The sequence below is a fragment of the Ctenocephalides felis genome, unplaced genomic scaffold (assembly GCF_003426905.1).
Source record: "Ctenocephalides felis isolate EL2017-DRISC unplaced genomic scaffold, ASM342690v1 CF-g0.4_SCAFFOLD_01604, whole genome shotgun sequence".
In the NCBI taxonomy this organism is placed as follows: domain Eukaryota; kingdom Metazoa; phylum Arthropoda; class Insecta; order Siphonaptera; family Pulicidae; genus Ctenocephalides; species Ctenocephalides felis.
Genome location: NW_020537758.1, coordinates 5291276 through 5314830, shown reverse-complemented (window position 1 = coordinate 5314830; position 23555 = coordinate 5291276). Strand labels below are relative to the sequence as shown.

Genomic DNA, 23555 nt, shown 5'->3' with positions numbered 1-23555 from the left:
AGCACTACCAACAGAACTAAAATAGATGCCAATTGATAGAACATTTTATCAGCTGTCTCATGATATACTACACTTATGGCAGTTTCTAACAATATTTTTTAATTTAAAAAAAACTCTCCAAATGCATAAGAGACCCTTGCAGATACATATTAAAGTCGACTTAGTCGACATAAAATTCAATCTGTACATCACTAGTTACACAATATAATACACATCATTTGATAAAGAATTTGATGAGCTTTTTCTGGGGGCATTTCCTAACAACGTTTCCTAATTTTTACCAAAAACTCTCAAAATGTATAAGAGACCTTTGCAGATACTTATCAAAATCGACTTAGTCGATATAAAATTCAAGCTGCACAGCCCTAGCAACAAAAATAAAATATACACCATTTAATAGAGAATTTTAACAGCATTTCTTATGATATATTACACTTGTGGCAGTTTCTTACAATATTTTCAAATTTTGACCAAATCCACTAGAAGACCTGTGATGCACATCCAGATAGCTAACAAAATCGACTTAATAAAACTCAAATTCAAGCTGTACACACTACCTACAAAAACAAAAAAATACCACGTGATAGAGAATTTTTTGAACTTGTTACTGATATTTTACATTTGGATCAGTTCCTAACAATATTATACAATTTTCATCCAAACACTCCAACAATCTATGAGAAGCATGTAACGATAATTATTAAAATCGACATTTTTTAAATAAAATTCAAGCTGCACCCCACTAGCAATAGTAATAAAGTATATATGCGTTTATAGAACATTTTATGAGCTTTCTAGTGATATACAATATTTGTGACAGTTCCTAACAAAAATTTTCAATTTTTATCTAAAAACTCCCAAAATACATTAGAGTCCCTTGCAAATACTCATCAAGATGGACTTAGTCGACGGGGATTTCAAATTACACAACACTAGCTACAAAAATAAACTAGCTGTAAGTGGAATTCTGTCTTAAGGCAATTAAGGCATCGTGCCTTAAGGCAAATTGCTGGAACTTCCCGTACCAAAAATTATTATTTTTTTAAAAACAATTAACATTTTTGAAAAAAAAATACTTTGAAAGAATAAGATTTTTGAGAAACTATAAATTGGACAAAAAAATAACTTTTTTTTGAAAAAAAAAATTTTTTTTTAAAAAACATTTTTTTTTAATTTTTTTTTTCTTTATTTTGACATATTGTAGAAGATCTGAACTTTTTTTCAAAGCAATCGTACTGCTTTAACTGCATAGGGACAAAATATAAAGCGCGCAAGCGCCGCGTCGCTGTCTAACGCATAAGCTTTGGTACGGAACCCATAGAAATGTTAACAAAATGTATACTATTGTTAAAATCTCTATAAAAATATCTGATAATTTGATGTGCATATGTCTAATGATCATTTTTTTACTTTTACCTCCATATCTCCGAAACCGCTAGACCTACCTTCATGAAAATTTTATCGATTCTTCATCTTGTCAATACAAGTGAAATGTTTTTTGAATTATTCAAAATCGGACGCTCCGTTCTCTTAAAAACTGAGTTACCGTTTTCGGCACTTTTTGCCCCGTATCTTCGGAACGGCTAGACCTGCCTTCGCCAAAAACTAATCAGCACGTCTCCTTATCAATACGAATCGAATGTTTTTTGAATTATTCAAATCGGTTGATCCGTGTTCCCGAAATCGTCGACGAAAATTTGTATCCGCACATACATACACACACGCACATACATACATACATACACACACACACACACACACACATACATCCATTTTTTCTAAGGTATGCCAAAATGTTCAGAAACCTTTGAAACGTAAAGATATATAAAAATTTTCATTTTTGATTTTTTTGCGATTACTATAACTTGCCCTACGGGAAGTTAATAATATATCATCGGATAGAGAATTTCATCAGCTTTCTCCTGATATATAACACTTAATATTTACTATTTCTGTTTTTAGAAAAAATCAGTGGAACCCTTCAACCTCACTCAATCTGTGACACCCATTTCTACCACATGCCTCCAAGAGGAACAGTGACCAGCGACAGTTACTTCGTAAAAACTTTGGAAAACTCTGAAAAACCAGCAGATATATCCTATCCACAAGATCAGGAAGACATCGAAGACCAGCCAGGATATTTTTACATTCGTGAAAAACGTTCAGAAGACTTGCAAAACGATGGTAACCATCGCAAGATGACTGGAGGTGTTGGTGAAAAAACAGATTTTTTCTGGAACATCAATGGGCCTTTGTCTTGTTCTAAACATTTTATACCCGACGTGAACCAAAGTATAATAATAAAGGTACCAGTACAATAAAAAAATTTGAAATCCCTTACCTTAAACTCAAATTTTTCCCCAGGTGACCAATTTTTCGTCGTCTTCTTACCAAAATCAGGAGACAATTTGCCAAACTGAATGTGGTGACAGTGGATGCACTTGTGTCATGTCTACAAAATCTGGAAAAACGAAAAGATCCTTATTAGATCATAATAAGATGACTTTGGATAAAATAGATCACTTGAGAATCAAGGACGAGAAGGGACAGGATCTGGTTTGCCTTTGTGGGCCTTTTCAGACCAGCTGGTTACCGATACAGGTAAATAGTTGTTAAAACTCTTGTAACTGTTAAAGGAATAGTTTTTAATTTAGAAAATATTTGGCAAATTTGTTCAGAATTAAATAGAGCATAAAATTGTCTAATATTATAACGCCCTACAATAACTCGGTATACTTTAAAATCGACTTGAAACAGCGCGCCTAAATTTTTGGTCATTAAATGATGATGGCTACTTGTTTATGCTTAACACAAGTCTTGTAACTTTTGTCCTAAATAAATGAAATATTCGGCGAATTTGTTCAAAATTAAATTATATAAAATATTGTCTAACACTATAATGCTCTACGGCAACTCGATATACTTTAAAATTATATTGAACCAGCGCGCTCAATTTTTAGTCATTAATTGATGATTTCAAGTTGCTCATGCCTTTACTTATTAGAACTCTCGTAACTTTTGAACGGTTTGTGCTAAATATATGAAATATTCGGCAAATTTATACAAAATTGAATTGTGTATAAGATTGTCTAATACTATAGTACCCTACAGCAACTCGGTATACTTAAAAATTTATTTGAACCAGCGCGCTCAATTTTTAGTCATTAATTGAAGATTTCAAGTTGCTCATGCCTTTACTTATTAGAACTCTTGTAACTTTTGAACGGTTTGTCCTAAATAAATGAAATATTCGGCAATTTTACGCAAAATTGAAATATGTATAATATTGTCTATTACTATAATGCCCTATAAGCAACTCGGTATACTTAAAAATCAATTTGAAATAGCGCGCCTAAATTTTTGGTAGATTTTTAAGTATACCAAGGTATAATGATGATGGCAAGTTGCTCATGCATTTGATTATTAGAACTCTTGTAACTTTTGAACGGTTTGTGTAATTGACATGATTTGTTCGAGAAATTTGCTTGAAATTAAATTATGTATAATATCGTCTATTACTATAATGCTCTACAGCAACTCCGTATATTTTAAAATCGACTTGAACTAGCGCGTCTAAATTTTAGTCACTAATTGATGATTTCAAGTTGCTCATGCATTTATTTATTAGAACTCTTGTAACTTTTAAACGGTTTGTCCGATATGTACAAAATATTCAGCAAATTTACACAAAATTGAATAAAGTATAATATTGTCTAGTATCATTTCACCCTACAACAACTGGGTATACTCTAAAATTGCTATTGAAATCATTAATACATTTATATTTTCAGGTGAAATCTTGGGGACTTCTAGTTTTAACCCACAACACAGCTGACAGGTAGGTTTAAAAATGCAAAATAACTATCTATTACTTATTGTTTATATTATAAAATTATTAAAGTAAATATTTTAAATATTGATCATTATTAATATGCAATTTTTGTAGGAAAAATTTTAAATATCGTGCAGAATTCCGATTTCAAAATGATGGATTATGCGGGCAACAAACGTTTAGTACACATTCAGGTAAATAAATATATATATATATATATATATATATATATACATATACATATATATATAAATTTAAAGTCTTGTAGATTTTTTTTTAAATATTTTATGGAAAAACTGACTACACAGTTTTATTGTAAATTTTATCTAAATTATAGTTGTCTCAGACCAAAAACTTCTCAGAGAACCTAAAAAAAAGTTATAAACAAAAAACAAGGATAAAATGCGCTTGACAAAATCAATAATATCATTGTCTTGCAATGCAATTTTAGAGTACACTGAGTTGCTGTAGGTCATTATAATGTTAGACAAACTTATAGATAATTTAATTTTATACAAATTTTTTATATATATATCATTTACTTCAAACAAACAGTTCAAAAGTTACAAGAAATATACTAAGCAAACGCACGAAGCAATTGTAACAAAATTAAATAAAACACTCTTGAAGCGTATCAATAAAAATTAATTTTAAAGTATACCGAGTTGCTGTAGGTCTTTATAATATTAGACAAACTTATTGATAATTTAATTTTAAACAAATCTCCCATATATATCATTAACCCCAAACAACCCCTTCAAAAGTTACAATTTTTTTTCACAAGAGTCTTTTCCCTTTTTAGGTGAACTTATATCAAAAGACATCTACACAAATTCCTATTTCTACCAAAATTGTGTGTGGCGTTTGGTGACCAATATCGAAAGATCTCTTTTTATCGAAATTGAATCGAATCAAACAAAATCCTGCAAAGCTTGGAATATAACTATTTTCGAAGACAACTATCAGCAAAATCCTGAAAATTTAAATTCCAACGATAATACTTATACTAGTGGAAATATCTATAGTGGACATTTGGGCAAAAGAAGTGTTTCAGAGGATTTGTATATTGATGAAGATGGTTTTAATGTAATAGATAAAGACTATGAAGTCCAAAGTACCAGAAATGATGATCTTTTGCAACAAAACTTTAGTCTAAAACATTTTACCAAACCTGCAAAAACTCTTAACTCCAAATCGGTACCATCAAAAACCCTCGAAAAGTACAAAAGTCTATCCAAGAAGAAAAAATTAAAATTAATAAAATATACCAACATGAGTCCTTTACCCAGGAGTTTTAAAAAATTGACAAAAGTCGATGAATTTGCAAGAAGAATCGATTTTGAAATTTCTAAACCGAGACCCAAAAGAAATTTAGACAATAATCAAAAAATTAATGTTGACAAACCTTTGCATACATTTTGTGCCAGGGATAAACATAAAATTTATTCTTTGCCTTGGAATTTAAACACTGTTGTTATCAGGTAAGATGATAAAAATAATAATAAATAATAATTATATATATATATATATATATATATATATATAATACTTAATAATGAGTATTAAGTATGTTTTTGAACTTTTTGTTGGTATGGTACTGACTCGGACACAAAAATTCTTAAATTATGGTTATACGAGTGTGACGTTTTAGTTTGCAAAATTAATTAAAAATATAAGTATTTGCCAAAAGTTGCTAAAATTTTCAGAATATGGTAAAGAATGTATGTACTAAATATTGGTAATTTCAAAGTTTACAGTCAAGCGCCGAAACTATTAGAAATTTGAGTTTTTTTGCGACAAAATTTTTTCTTCATGGCTTCATGGCTGATACTTGTCTGATTTTCAAGTCCAATTTGCAAAATTATTTAAAAATATAAATACTTGCAATAAGTTACTAAAAATTTCATATAAAATTCTTAAAATATATTCTTTCAACTAATGTTAATAAAAACTACAGTCAAGTACCAAAATTAATAGATACTCAATTTTTCCCGATTTAAAAACTTGTAACACCTTTTTGATATGTTTTTCAATTTGCAAAAATAATTAAAAATATAAATATTTGCAAAAAGTTTCTGAAATTTTTAGAAAAGATTTGTAAATATATATACTTTCAAATAATGTTAATTAAAATAACAGTCAAGTACCAAAATTTTGAAAAAATATTAAATTTACTTTAATGCAACACTCTCAGGGTCTGATTATGATTTATATTTTGCAAAAATATTTAAAAATATAAATATTTGAATTAAAAAAATTATATAACATTCTTGAATATATATAATTTAAAATTATGTTAGAAAAATATTACAAGTACCAAAATTAAGAAAATTAATTAAATTTACTTAAATGCAACACTCTCGGTCTGAATACAATTTATATTTTGCAAAAATATTTAAAAATATAAATAGTTGCCTGAATTAACTAAAATTTGCACTATATATTCAAGAATGTATATACTATATACTGGAATCTTTAAAAACTACAGATAAATACTAAAATTAATAAATATTTAATTATTTTTGCAACGAAACTTTTTGCTTTGATATCGATTGTCTGATTTTAAAGTCAAATTTGCAAAAATATTTAAAAATATAAATAATCACATAAAATCATTGAAAATTTTACTATATATCCAAAAGTGTATGTACTAAATACTGACATCTTCAAAAACTACAGTCAAGAACCAAAATTTAAAAATATTTAATTTTTCTTGCAACAACACTTTTTACTATGACGACAATTGTCTGAATTAGAAGTCAAATTTGCAAAAATATTTTAAAAATATAAATAATTGCACAAAATTACTGAAGTTTTACTATACATTCAAAAATGTGCATACTAAATACTGATACCTTTAAAAACTACAGTTAAGTACCAAAATTTAGAAGTATTTTAATTTTTCGCAACTTTTTACTTTGAAGTAAACTGTCTGATCTTAAAGTCCAATTTGCATAAATATTTTAAAATATAAATAATCACACAAAGTTACTAAAAATTTTTATATATTTAAAAATGTGTATGCTAAATATTGATAACTTCAAAAACTACAATTAAGTACCAAAATAATAAAATATTGATTTATTTCTTGCAACGTCACCAACCTAACAGTCTATTTTTATACTCTAACTTGCAAAAATATTTAAAAATATAACCAAGCATCCAATCGCCCCCAAAATTTTACAACACCTTCCTAAGCTATTGCAATATCCACAAAAATTATCAAATACTATAGTTAAGTACCAAAACAAATTTATATTAATTTTTTCCCCCAGGGTGCAATCAATGACAAAAACTTCACCAGAGTTCAAAATTCGTTGGCGCTCCCAGCCGGTGCATTCGAAATATTTATTAAACGAAAAAAATTCAAGAAATCAAGATGGTCTTTTTATAAAAGATAATAGTAAAGATAATCCAGATAATTCTTATGATACAAGAAACCAGGACGAGAGGGGTACCAGGGATGGTGATATTTTGACCCAAAAAGCAATTTCTGGAGGAACTAGAAGGGGTAGTTGTTTGGGATTATTTGTAATAATTTATTTATATGTGTAAAAAAAAAAAAATTATTTATTTTTTATTTTTTGGACATTACTGGTATTTTTATTTTTTTACCCCTTAAATTTCAACCCTTCTACCACAAATTCCTTTTAGTTAGAAATACTTGAAAAAAATGTACATATTTTAAGAAATATGTTGATGCATTTAAATTTATATATATATATATATATATATATATATATATATATATATATATATATATACATAAATTATAAATTTAATATATAAAATGTTTTCGCACTGATAATTGTGATGATATGCTTTAAATTACCTTGAATTGATTTTGAAAAGTTAGACTTTTCAAAAATAATTATAAATAATTAAAATAAAATATAGGTTTTATAAAAGAACTTATAAGTATAAAAAAAACAACTTAATACAAAATTAAAACAAATAATTTTTTGAACAAATGCTCATCAGTTCTTTTATGAAAAATCTTGAAAACAAGACTTGAAATTATATATATATATATATATATATATAAATAAATAAATAATTATTTATTATGTATGTTTAGACACTGTATGTGTGCCATCCCTTAGCACGTTTAAAAAATTCTAAAAAAAAAATTTCAAATTTTTTGAAAATTGTTACAATTTGTCAGTCGTGTGATTAACTACAGAGTTTTATTATTTAATTTTAAGTTTATTATTTTATTTTATCAGTTTGTTTTTTTATTTAAAAAAATTTAATGAAGAATTTTGTTTAAAAAATGTGTGTTGTATTTTTTTTCTTACTTTTGGTATGTATTAATATTTTTATTTTGTATTCTTGTATGAAATTTATTTTAAACTTTGTAAAATATTTTTTTTAAGAATTAGAATAGTTAAAGGTGCTGAGGGATGACACACATACCGTGTCGAAACGTACATAATTAATACTTAATAATATATATATATATATATATATATATATATATATTTATATTTCAAGTTCTTATACGTAAAATCTGCCAAAAACTTAGCAAATTACTATAGGAAAAAAATATTAACTTGCAAGTATTTTGCAAGTTTAGAAGAATATCCGCCCAATATATGTATATAACTATACTTACACACAAAAACACACACACATACACAAAAAAATAGTATATATTATTACTAATAGTATATACTATTTTTTTGTTACAACAATAATATAATAAATAATATATAAACAATTTAATTGTAAGTAGAGAAATTAATAGCACCTACGAAGAATTTATACATGAATAAATTTATATATATATATATATACATATATATATATATATATATATATATATATATGTTTATTTATTATTGTATAAATTGTTCGAAAAAAATGGAGAATTGGAGTAGAATTTATGATATATGCCTAATGTAGAAGATTTATATGTTTTTATATGTATAACATATATATACATATATATAATGCACACAATGATGTTCCTTATATAAAAATAATAAAACAAATTGAAAAAAAACATATATGAATGTTTTATTAATTGACAAACCAAAATTTAGTATTAATATTATTGATAAAATAAAATTGCTTTTCAAACTTTCTGAAATCTCAAAAATCGACCAGAGTATTTGTCTTTTTATATAGTTTAAATTTAAATTTATTTATAAAAAAATTGTTATGTTCATTTATTGTCATTAAAATAATTATTACTATTATTCAAAATATGTTCAGTTATCAGACCTAAAAGTGTTTTTTTTTTATTAATTGATTTTAATTGTTTAAATTCAAATTTTATTTGCACGTGCATTTTATTTTTTTTTTATAAAATTTCATATTTCTATTATTATTACATTTCAAGTAAAGAATTAATATTAATTTCACCTGCAAAATGATATCAGTTTCTAAAATGATTTATTTAATTAGTTTTTAGCAATTAGTTTAAATCCTAATTTTATTTCTGAATTTAAAATTAGCAATATTGCTATTAATATTATTATTAATAATTACTAATAATTATTACTATAAAAATTGCAAAGGTCAAGAAAAATTTATTTATAATTCTGTACATAAAAAAACATCATTTTAAGAAATTTAATTTGGATATTATTATTATTACCAATAAATTTATGGAACATAAATTGATAATAAATAAACACTTTAATAGTAAATTATTTAAATTGAATTTTGTTTATAAAATTTTATTTGTGCATAAAATATTGTTCCAGTCATATAATTATTATTATTTTAATAAAAATTAATATTTATTTTAAATAGTTCAAATTCTAATTTGACTTCTGAGATATTATAATTTCATTTGTTTAAAAAAATAATTTAAATAAGTAGCGAATGGAATTATTATTATTATAATTAATAAGTTAACTAAACAGAGATAAAATAAAATAAATATAAGTAATATAATTACTTAAACTGCTTAAAATGAATTTCAAAAAATTATTTAAAAAAATTACCTAAAAAAGTCAAGCTCAAAAAATTTTATTATCAAGTTTAATAATTGTTTAAATTTAATTTTATTTATAAAATTTTGATAAATTATTTTTTAGACAAAAATCTAAAAAAATCGTTTAGAAAAAAATATTAATAATAAATTAAGTGATTGTATATACTATTTTAACAATTTTCCAAAGTAATCGATATTTTCATCAAAAAATCTGATTTACTAATTTTATTTATAAGATTCTCGACGTGTCAAGTCATTCTGAATCATAGGACACTGAAATTGCAAAAAAACTGTGGATGAACTAAAACTATATATTTGTATGAAAGAAAAAATTTTATTATCCATAATAATATAAGACATATATAGTGAATTTTTATACAAATAGAAGTACCTATACAATTTCAAAAAAATGATATTTTTTCCGGAATACTATGTTTAAATACTTCAGATGATTCCTTCCTAGTTGGTGGAACAACTAGTAAATTCTGTTGTTCCTTTCTGGCTTTCCTGATTAAAACCCTTCGGCATTCCTCAATGTTGTGACTTGTCCTTTTGCAAAAAGTGCAAAAAACATCAGATTTTTTTTTTGTCGAAATTTTGGGAATGGGAATCGCAGTAACTTTTGGTTTATCCAAGCAAAAATTGTCCTTGATGGTTGGTTTTCAAACTTTTCTTTACTGTCCATTTTAAACGCCTAAGGCAATCTGCAGCCACGTGATTCCGTTTTCTGCAATAAGTGCATTTTAGTTTCGATTTGTCGACAGAAGAGTTGGTGATTTCTGGTGTTTCCAAGTCGGCAGCTTTGTGCAACAAATCTTCAAACGTGGTTATACTTTCACGTGGAATTTTCATGCGGAATTTATTTTTAAGCAAACCATACACCATGTCGATTTGTGTGCTCTCAGGAAACTCATAAGCAAGTTCAGCCAATAAAGTTCTTTTTCTGCTAACAAACTGGTGTGTGCTCGTGTTCTCATCCTGATGGTCCTTAAAAAATTCTAAATAAACACTATAAGCTGGTCTTCTCTGGGTGTAATAAACTTTTATCAAACTGAGAGCTTCGTCGAAACTGCACACTTTAGTTTTTATACCATTCCACCAAGTGGCTGCGGAATCCTGAAGGAGTAAAGGTAATTCTTGAAGGGCGGTTTGGTCAGAAATGCTTGCCATGTATTTGTACAAGGATATGGCTTTTGTGAATTCTTCGACTTTTTGAGGATCTCTTGAACCGTCGAATCTTGCTGTACATTTTGAGAAACTGCCAATTGTTGGTTTAGTTTCCATCAAACCTTGAAACATCTCTTCCGACATAATAATAGACTTATGGCAACAAACTTATAGTTTTGGTAGAGAAATCGTTTTTGCTTTCAGTAAGACGTGCAAATAACTAGTGTACTAATTCACTTATGATATAATTTCACTTCTGACATAATTTTCTATTTTTGCAAGATTTGTGTACAATTTTGGATGCTAGTGGGGATGTTTTTTTTTGAAGGATCAAGTCGGGTCACTTAAGTGATTTATAACATGTGCATCTCAAGATGACGTCACATGTCATTTATCCTTGTTTATCCTTTCTAGGCAACTTTCTTTATCATCTCATGATGACGTCACGTATCTTCCATCTCTTTCAATCCTTACCAGTCTGAATCTGAATCATCGCAACTTTCTCTATCATATTATGATGACGTCACATCCTTCCTAGTCGTTGATTATTTATATTTATATATATATATATATATATACTAGCTGACCCGACAAACATTGTTTTGCCATCAAAAATATTTTGCCGCTTTGCATAAGTTCTTATAATATGCATGATATATTAATAATAATGTTATATTTTTATTACACAAATTTCTTTACATTTCGAAAATTAATTTCATCGCATCATAGTGTTTTGTTTATCTTAATTTTATTTATGTCAAATAGTGAAATATTTTTTTTAATCAATGTATAAATTAGATATTAGTTTGAATCAACGCAGTACCATTATCTAAATATATAATTTTTTATATAAATATCAGATTTTTTACTTTTGCATGTAATTTAAAAATATAGAATGTCAATTTCATATATCCAATATGCACTAAATTTTTAAATGCCAAAATATTTCCTTCTTGGTCAAAATTTAATATGATATAATTTATATTTATAATTTGATTGGCAATATTGCTTATAACATAACTTGGAATAATTAATTTATTTGTTTCTTATTGAAGTAGTTAAAAATTAATTTTTTTGAACTGTCAAAATTTTGTTTATAATTAATGTTAAATTCAATATGTCGCTTTTTTATTGCGATCTATAATGTTTTAATGACTTACATAAATTTTCGACTATAAATTGATATTCTACTATCCCAGAAACTAACATGGATAAAGTTCTGAGAAATCCGAGTCCAAATCTATTAAATGTTTTATTTTTGGCACTTTTATTAATTTTTTATCAATTTTCGTACTAAAAATATTGAATAATTATTTATCGTAATTGTACTATTTATACTATAAATTTAGATGAATATAGTATCTATTTTGGCATAGCAATTAGTTTTTTTGTATTTGAAATCAAGTGAGACATAAATTTGATTTGACATTTGATATGTTTCCATAAATATCCGATTTATGACATTGTTTTCAATTATTTTTAATTTATTTTGAATTAGCAAATGTCAAAAAATATAATTAAAATATGCATTAAATATTGTCTATAAATAATATGTCAATTTATAAGTATTATTTATTAGTTTGGTGCTTGATATAGATGTGAATTTGTAATAAAATATATTTTTTCTTGAATCATCATATTTTTAACTTCCCGTAGGGTAAGTTATAGTAATCGCAAAAAAATCGAAAATGAAAATTTTTATATATCTTTACGTTTCAGAGGTTTCTGAACATTTTGGCATACCTTAGAAAAAATGGATGTATGTGTGTTGTGGTGTGTGTGTGTGTGTGTGTTGTATGTATGTTGTGTATGTATGTGCGGATACAAATTTTCGTCGACGATTTCGGGAACACGGATCAACCGATTTGAATAATTCACAAAACATTCGATCCGTATTGATAAGGAGACGTGCTGATTAGTTTTTGGCAAAGCAGGTCAAGCCGTTCCGAAGATACGGGGCAAAAAGTTCCGAAAACGGTAACTCAGTTTTTAGGAGAACGGAGCGTTCGATTTAATATTCAAAAACATTTTATTTGTATTGACAAGATGAAGAATCGATACAACTTTCATAGGAAGGTAGGTCAGCGGTTTCGGAGATATAGAGGAAAAGTAAAAAAATGAGCCATTTGGTGGTCAAAAATGATCATTAGACATATGCACACATCAAATTATCAGACATTTTATAGAGATTTTAACAATAAGTATACATTTGTTAACATTCCTATGGTTCCGTACCAATGCTTATGCGTTAGACAGCGACGCGGCGCTTACGCGCTTTATATTTTGTCCCTATGTAGTTAAAGCAGTACGATTGTTTTGAAAAAAAAGTTCAGATCTTCCACAACATGTCAAAATAAAGAAAAAAAAAATTTTTTTCAAAAAAAAATTTTTTAAAAAAAAAAAATTTTTTTAAAAAAAATTTTTTTTTTCAAAAAAATTTAATTTTTTGTCCAATTTATAGTTTCTCAAAAATCTTATTTTTGCAAAGTAAATTTTTTCAAAGATGTCAATCGTTTTTAAAAAAAAATAATAATTTTTGGTACGGGAAGTTCCAGCAATTTGCCTTAAGGCACGATGCCCTAATTGCCTTAAGACAAAATTCCACTTACAGCTAGTTTTTTATAATCTCATGATGACGTAACATGTTTTCATCCCTGTCGTAGCAGGTAGTTGCATATTGTTGTTTCATTCGACCCCTAAGACGTCTTTTAGGGTCAAAACAACGATAATGCGTTGTTGACACATCGAAGCGTTGATGTCAGATTAACATCAGATTATATATAAATTATATATAATATATATATATATATATATATATATATATAAATATATATATATATATATATATATTTATATAATATATATATGTAATATAATATATATGCCTCGGATGCACGTGTATTACGTATAATATTTTATTTATTAATCACTTTTTATCTTTTATTCTTTTTATTAAAAAAAAGAAATTACTGACAGTTAGTGCTTGTCTCTAATTATTAATTTGTACAAGTTATATTAATATGTGTTAGTGATAATATAAATAATTCAAAACCACTGAAGATGATGTAGAATTTTAAGTCGAAACGTATGGAAAAATAAAGATGTTTTGAAAAAAATCTTTACTTTACTTTAATATTTTTTACTTGATATGGAAAAATAAAGATGTTTTGAAAAAAATCTTTACTTTACTTTAATATTTTTTACTTGATATTACGCCCCCCAAGAAATTAATCATATATATATATATATATATATATATATTATATATATAAATAAATAATATATTTTTTTAACTTTCATTCACATAAACAAGTATTATCTCAATCAATTTATTATTATTATAATCATTATCATTATTATTATCGTAATATATATATATATATATATATATATATATATATATATATTACTATATATATATGAGTGAGTTCTTGAGGGCGATACATCAAACAAAGAAAAGCCAAAGATTTATAAAATAATTATTTCCAAACGTTTCGACATTCAATTTAATGTCATCATCAGTGGATCTAAAAACAGTATGAAAATTAGCATATCTAGGTAATTATAATATATGTGGATTGGTAAAGTAACTATACAATAAGAGAAAAATTAACAAACAGCAACACTTAACAACAAACCAAATATAAAAGATAGGAAAGGTAGTAGAGACTAGAATTAAATAAATAATTAAAAAGTATAGGCAAAAATATTTAAGTACACTCATATAAACCTACGCATATATACATATAAAGATAAATAAAGATTATTTTATAAATCTTTGGCTTTTCTTTGTTTGATGTATCGCCCTCAAGAACTCACTCATATATTTCAACATCAAAATTAACTACTAAATCATATATATATATATATATATAATATATATATATATATATATATTTATACTAGATGACCCGACATACGTTGTCCTGTACCCACGTCTACAATTCAAAAGTTGTCAAAATTTTTAATTTCCTATCCTATACTTTTTAATATCCTATTTGATGTCATAGTTTTGTGATTCATTTATAGTCTTATTGTTAGTATAAGCAGTATAAGAAATTCAGAAAAAATAATATAGTATCTGTGGTAAAAAAACCATATCACACTTGATTTTACCTTACAACATAACTGCTTCAACAATTTAGTATATAATTTTCTTCAGTTGCTTTTTGGCAATTATAATTTCTAAAGTACATTTTTCGTTCTAATAATTCAATAAACATTACTATTTTTGTTCAAATCTCAGGTGAATTAATTTGTATATCCAGTATCAAACAAATGAATTTTTAACACGCGAAACAAAATTCTAAATATTTTTTTTAATAAGTAGAAAATTTTTTTGTATTGTTAACAAAGGAAATTCATTATTTATTTATATTTTTTTGCATTATTTTGCATTTATTCATATGATTTTTTTAATTTTATAAATTTATTGTTATTATCCAACTAATATACGTACTATATCATTAATTAATATTATATTATTCGTATTATTATTATTATAAATAAGAAAAAAATGAGAAAAAAAATTATTTGCAAAATTAGCATTTCTTTAAATTGAAATTTTATTTATATTTATTTTTAACTTTTATTCACATAAACAAATATTATCTCAATCATTATTATTATCGTAATATATAATTATTATTATTATTATCATAAACAGAGGAAATTTGTAAAAATCTAGAATAATGTAATTATTTTACCAATTAGTAATTCTTGAAATTCATATTTTTTTGCATAAAAATAATATTATTTCAACAAATTTATTAATATGGTTCTGATTAATAATAACAAAAAGCTCTTTCATTGATTGTATTGACTTAATTAAAGTTTGCAATTAGTTAAATTTATTAAATTCAAAAGTAACGGTTTTTTGACAATTTTGACAGTAGAAGTCACGTGGTTTGTATAAACAAACGAATTTAATAAAAATAAATATCCAATGAAATAAATTTCAAGTGATTTGAAATTATTATGAAAAAACGACTTTGAAATCGATTTTTTGATAATTGCAATAGAAAATTCGGGACATTTTTCTACATTTCTTTGAATAACTCGAAAACTTTGTACCAGGCACTTTCTTTTTATCAGCTTTGCAGAAACTAAATAAAATTTACTACAAATCCGTGTGAACAGGTATATACACTCCGATATAAAAGTTTTGAATAAAATGACTTCGAAATTGATTTTTTGATAATTGCAATAGAAAATTCGGGAAATTCTACATTTCTTTGAATAACTCGAAAACTTTGTACCGGGCACTCTTTTCAAGTTAGCTTGGCAGAAACAAGATAAAATTTACTTTATATTCCTATCATTTATCACAAACACTTCTATGCAAAAAATTCAAATAAATTATATTTGAACTGGCTACAATATGTTCAAGTTTGCAATTTGCAATAAACGTAATATAAACATAGGGTTGTACCCAATTTAATTAAAAAATATTTATAATAGTATTATAAGTCATATTTTATTATTTGACTTCATATTGTATATTGTTTTCCTAATAAATACAGTTTGGGGCTAGTATTTGCCTAAAATTCCACGCAACCTGGATCGACCCTTTGTTTTAGGTTAACGTGCACGCGCAAAATCTTGGGTAAACTTACTAGGCAAAAAGTAACGGTTTTTTGACAGTTTTGACTGTAGAAGTCACGTGGTTCGTATAAATAAATTTAATAAAAAAAAATGACGTTAACTTGAATTACAATAATAATATCCAATGAAATAAATGTCGAGTGATTTAAAAGTAAACTAGTGGTGCATGGGATCGTGCCTTAAGGCAAATTGCTGGACTTCCCGTACCGTAATGAAATATTTGAGGAAACTTAAATGTTTTCATATAGATTATAATAAATACTGTGACTTATATATGTTTTCAGAAAAATAATTAAACAAAACTCAATCAATAAATTTTAAAATAAAGGACATTGTCCAATATTTATAAGAATTATATAAGCTGAATAGCAAAGTTAAAATTATGCATTTTAAGTATAATAGTGAGATTTAGAACTTTAGCCAAAATTAAAATTAAAATCCGGATAATTTTTGATATTCAAAAAAATATTTTTTAGAAAAAAAATTGAAAAAAAAATTCTTTTGCCAAAAGCAATCGTTTCGTCAACACAAGCAGAAAGTTTTTTGAATCATTCAAATCTGTTGTTTAGTTCTTTCAAAACTGCCATTTTTTCCATATTTTACTCAGTATCTTCAAAATGGCTGGACCTGCCTTTGCTAAAAACTAATCACCACTTCTCCCCGTCATTACAAATTGAATGTTTAGATCATTCAAATCCGATGCTCCGATCTCTCGGAAATTCGATTTGTATTGTCTGCACTCTTTGCCCCGTATCTCCGTAACGGCTGGACCTGTCATTGCCAAAAACTAATCAGAACGTGTCCTTATCAATAGGAAACAAATGGAACCATTCAAATCAGTTGATCCGTGCGCCCGAAAACGTGACTGAAAAATTGTATCCATACATACACACACACACATCAATTTTTGCTGAGATATGCCAAAATGTTCGGAAACCTTCAAAACGTCGAGAAATGTAAAAAAATTCAATTTCGATTTTTGAACGATTACAATATCTTACCCTATGGGAAGTTAATAATATATTTAAATGTAGATTTATTATTGAGAAAAGATTTTTGTTATGAATATAATTTTTGAACAAACATGTAGGATAGAGATTATTTTAAGTTATGTGATATCTAAATATTTTTTGAATTCTTATTTTATAATTATAAATATATTTTTGTTATAAATATATATATTTCGTTATAGCATGAAAATCATTTGACAAAAATTTATAACATTCACAACGGACTTTTTGCATGATTAGAAATTGAGTTCTAGAAAATTACTGTATTTAAAATAGTTTGCCAATTTTTGATCTGCAATGTTTCTAACAATTTTCTACAATCCATTCAGCATTTTCATTTACAACTCTGGTTGGAATCAGACTGCCTTCATAATCTCTCAAAAATGAAAAATGATTTGTAAGGGACCTTATAAAACAAGTGTTACCAGTAGAATAAATAATCCAGCCAAGATTTTGGGAATTCATCGAAAAGTTGATTTCAATTTGCTTGGTATAACGATCAACCTGGTACTTTCTATTAACGTTATGGATATTGCGGTCCAAAAATATATTTTTTAGTCTAAAATAAACACCTTCCTGCATAGCATCAAAATTCCACTTAGTTCGGTCGTATGTAGTCTCACCTGGTGAAACTATGACTTTCCATTTGCTTTCAATATTCTGGTTAGATGCTCTGAGATAACTTCCTGATACTAAATTTTTTATGCACACTTGCTGCATTAAAGCTGCATTTTTTATACATGCAGGAAGTTTATTGATGAGATCATCTAATTCTTGTTTGATGTCGTCGGAGTCATTCTTTATATCATGCTTTGCCATTCTGTACCTAGTTCCTAATTGAAACAAACTTTCTGATTGCAAATTTCCATCCTGGACTATTTTATCATAAATAGCTGCGTAACCTTTAATACGTAAAAATTTATCGGTATGTAGATAAACATATGTAATCAAGGTCCCGAGATCAAATCTAGTATAAACTTCATTCACAACATCCTTGATAAGGCTATATCCAGTTTCTCGATCTAAACGGAGGATTGTGTCCAATCGAGAGTTAGAATGTTTACTAACAAATTTATAAATACTTGTGAGTTCCGCACTTACTTTTATTAGTAACAAGTCTAAAACTTGCTTTCTGAATTCTGACCTATTATTGAGATTATTGATATTCTCCACCATGTTCACTAAATTATCTATACTTACATCGTTTTTTACTAATTTGAATAACTCCTGGTATATAATCGATGCTTGGGTCTGATTATCGATCATATTTGCAAACTTGATGACGTTGTTGAAATTAGACATATTTTGAGCATATGCGTAATATACTACCTCGTCATAATTATATGTATAAACCCTTTTGAGCATATCAAATGCTCTTGAGAAACTATTTTTCAGAATTAACAGACCACATTGCGGAGCTATTAGATCTCGATTCAAACTAATCAATTCATTATTGGTACTACGCATAAGTTTCACCAAAGCTTCATATTTATTTTTATCGTGCTTTTCAAAAAAATCCATTCGTTTGAATAGTTTTTCAATATCATCCTGAGTTGCTGAATTTATTTCAGCCTGGCTAATATCAAACTCAATACTGTCACTATCATCGTTAATATTGGCTTCTTCTATCGGAGACTCAAAATTTTGACAAAATATCAAATTGATATTCCAAAATATTAAAATACAATATATTGATTTCATTATTATTTATTGTAATTAAAAATAAACTACTTGTTCACTTAACAAATTCGCATTTAAACTAAATATACATGAACTTTGATAATATATAATTATTCTAATTTAGAATTCGGAATATTGTGATTATTAATATAAGCGCTGGCACGCATTTAGAAAAATGAAAAGAATAAACAATTTTGTATATATATGTATATATATGTATATATATATATATATATATATATATATTAAAATTTTTTATATAATTTTGATGTTGAAATATGTGATATTCAGTTTTCAGACAATACATCAATTAAAAAATTTGTATGACTTTAAAACATTTTTATTTTTTCCATACGTTTCGACACATAGTTTCGTGTCATCTTCAGTGGAATATGTAATTGTAATAATCCTAATTATTTCATAATTATAATTGTTCACAATGCACAATGAAACCAATTCTTGTCACTTTAAATTTAACAATATATAAATTTTTGAATGAGTTATTTTATGAATTTATAAAATACATCCCGCTATTCTGTATTCCGATGCAAGAGTTCACTCACGTATGGAAAAAATAAAAATGTTTTAAAGTCATACAAATTTTTTAATTGATGTATTGCCCTGAAAACTGAATATCATATATATATATATATATATATATATATATATATATATATATATATATATATATATATTTGCCTTAAGGCAAATTGCTAGAACTTTCCGTACCGTAACGAAATGTTCGAGGAATACTGAATGTTTTCAAATAGATTATTATTAACCCTCTGTCGGTCGGCGTGGTCTGGCCAGACTTTTTTCGACTTCAATTAAAAATAAAAAATACTTCTAGTAATCCTATCGATTTGAAATTTCTTGACTTTTTCTAAAATTTCATTAGCTGTCGATCAATGAAAAAATCAGGACGAAAAAATGCACAGAAGGATAATTATAAGGATATTAACTCTTTTATACTTCGAACGGTCGGAAAGGTCTGTCCAGACCACCCATACATTTTGTATGAAATATACGCTTTTTGATATATGTATACCAGTATTTTGTCTTTTTTCATGGTATTTTCTATTCAAACTGCTTTGTTTATATTCTTTGCTATGTGTTCTAACATGAATGTTAGTATTTTCATGACGAGAGTTCATTGAAAACCTACCAAACTTATTGGTAATCGCAAACACTGAAAATCGGATGAGTAATGCACACATTCATTTCAAAGGCGCCGAAAAAGAATAAATATTGTTTTTCATTGATTTAAAAGAGAAAAATTAACAAAAAAAGCAACGATTTTTTTATATTTCTTGATTTTTTATATAATCGTTAATACATAAGACACCAAAAACTCATTTATCCCATATAAATGCATGTAAAATAAATGGTGGTCCAGCCAGACCTTTCCGACCGTTCGAAGGTGAAAAAATATCCGACCGACGGAGGGTTAATATTGTAACATTGCCTAATATTTATAAGAATTATATAAACTGAATTGCAAAGTTGAAATGACTTGTTTAAAGTATATTAGAACATAATTAAAATTAAAATCTGAATTATTTTCGGTATATAAAAAAAATCTTGAAAAAAAAATTAGAAACAACATTTTTTTTTCAAAAGCAATTATTTTGTTGAAGCAGAAAGTTCTTTGAATAATTCGAATCTGACGCTTCACTCAAAAACTGCCATTTTTTGCACATTTAGTTCGTATCTTCGAAATGGCGGGACCTGTCTTTGCAAAAAACTAATCACCTTTTCTCATAATCATTACAAAATAAATGTTTTTTAGATCATTCAAATCGGATACTCCGTTCTCTCAAAAACTCCATTTGTATTTTCTGCACTCTTTGCTCTGTATCTTCGAAACAGCTAGATCTGCCTTTGCCAAAAACTAATCATCACATCTCCCTATCAATAGGAATCGAATGTTTTTTGAACCATTCAAATCGGTTGAACGACAAAATGCGGGCATACAAAACACACACATACACACACATGCATCGATTTTTTCTGAGGTATGGCAAAATGTTCAGAAACCTTCAAAACGTCGATAAATGCAAACATTTTCATTTTAGATTTTCGGCCCATTACTATAACTACCCTACGGGAAGTTAAAAAATATTTTTTTTGTTACAGTATCTAAAAAATATTTAACAAAGTTTAAAAAAATAATGAATTTAATCTATCTCCATTTGTTTTGAATTTATTGAAAATATAATTGGTTTCTAATTCACTTCCGAGCTATGGTTTCTTCGGCAAAGTTTTTTGTCTAATGATCATTTTAGACCGCCAAATATAATTTTTTTTAACTTTTCATTCTGTATCTCCGAAACCGCTAGACCTGCCTTACCAAAAATTTTATTAATTCTTTATTTAGTCAATACAAGTAAAATATGAATCATTCAAATCGGGTACTCCGTTCTCTCGAAAACTGAATTACCGTTTTTGGCATTTTTTGCCCCATATCTCCGAAACAGCTGAACCTATCTTCACCAAAAACTAATCAGCACGTCTTCATCTTCATATCTCGTCTGCACATACATACACACATACATCAATTTTTCCTGAGGAATGCCAAAATGTTTAGAAATCTCTAAAACGTAAGGATATAAAATTTTTTTAATTTTTTCCTTCTACGGGAAGTTAAAAATTTAAAAAATGTGAATGGGAAAGCGATAAATGTTACTACTAGTGCTCTATTTATGTTACAGAAGACGTAAACACTTTTATGTTTTTGGCAATACATGATAATAATGTATACAACCCATTATCTTGAGGTCATGACAAAATGTGATGACATCGAATTTGATAGGATGGAGAATTTTAAATATAGCTGAATAACTTAATATAAATAATAACTTAACATTTGATGATTTGATTTTGTTTCTAACTAGCTGACTCGGCAAACGTTGTTTTGCTAAATAAGGTATATTCTAAACCATTTCTAGAGAATCAAAAATATTAATACTTTAAGTGTATAAGGATGTGTTGTTTGAATGCTGTATACAATTAGGTATTATAAAAACAATAAACCCCATTAGTTTGTCTATATTTTGTCAATACAATCAAACTGGAAGTTTTATACACTTTCTATAGAAAACATCGTATAATCCAATCCGAGTCTGTTTTGGTCTTTCGGCTTATTAATTACGTTTCAAGTTTTTTAGATTCTTTTTGGATTCTGGATTTTGTGTATAATTGTAAATAATACTACTGAGCTTCAAAGGTCCAATTTGACTTTGAGCAAATATAAACTATATTGTAAAAACCATAACAATTATATCACAACAAATAAGACATATCAAACGAACAATTATCTGACTACGTTCAGTAAACTGACTTCTACTTAATCATTGTAGAAATGTGCTTTTTTGATGTCTTCCAAAAATTTGTTATCTAGACCTTTTTATCCTATATGCGGGGTAACTTGTAACGTGCAGGTGGTAAAAGGTTTAAAGCCTTATTATAATTTTAAAGGTATTTTACAAAATAATTACATTTTTAACTAATGCTAAAACTACCAACGGAAGAAAATACTTTTATTATGGATTTTCAAAGATTACCGTTTATCTCCCCCATTTCAAAGATTATCGTTTTCAAATCAAGTCTGTAGCTGGCATCTTTACATCTTTTTCCCTCTACTTTCAAATATTCTTGTTAAACAATGCTTAACTTTACTGATTTTTGGCACATCGGTGGTGGACCTTTTTAATCCCGGACCTTCATATATTACTACCTAAAAATAAATTAAAAATAAATAAAATTCTGGGAAATTATAACTGGAAAAATGTTATTCGACAAAATGTCCATTTGATCGATACCAAATTTAGGTTCTGAATTTAAATAACATAAATAAAAAATAATATAACCTAGAAAATGTTTTATAAATACCAATGAGTATATAATTATACAAATGAGATCATTCAGAGCACCGTGTTTGAGAAAAATATGCCAAAAAGTGCATTTTCATATTAACATATCAAAAAAGTTGATATTTTGAGTAAGTAGTAACACTTGCGGCCCGTTTACTAACGTTTTTGTATATAAATAAAACTACAAACAAAACTACTTACTACAAATTTATCACAAATAAATAATATTCGCGTAAAACATCCTATTAAACGTAATTGAACATCATCTGTCAAAAGCGTTTGACATTTCACGAAATTGCCACCGTCCATTGTTCTATTTAAATTACGCTTCTACAAAAATTTTCAAATTATAAATGTAAAGTTTCTACGCGGATTTGAAATAATTTCTCACATTTTGGACATTCTCTGGATTGGCACGAATTTTTCAAGACTAAGACTGGCCAAAT

General features: G+C 26.6%; 1 protein-coding gene across 1 annotated transcript; it reads right to left on the bottom strand.

Annotated features, from left to right (window-relative positions):
* Positions 1–10403: 10403 nt before the first annotated feature.
* LOC113372915 (activity-regulated cytoskeleton associated protein 2-like) lies at positions 10404–11087 on the bottom strand. Its single transcript, XM_026613250.1, has one exon. The coding sequence runs from the start codon at positions 11085–11087 to the stop codon at positions 10404–10406; it is 684 nt and encodes a 227-aa protein (XP_026469035.1).
* Positions 11088–23555: the final 12468 nt, after the last annotated feature.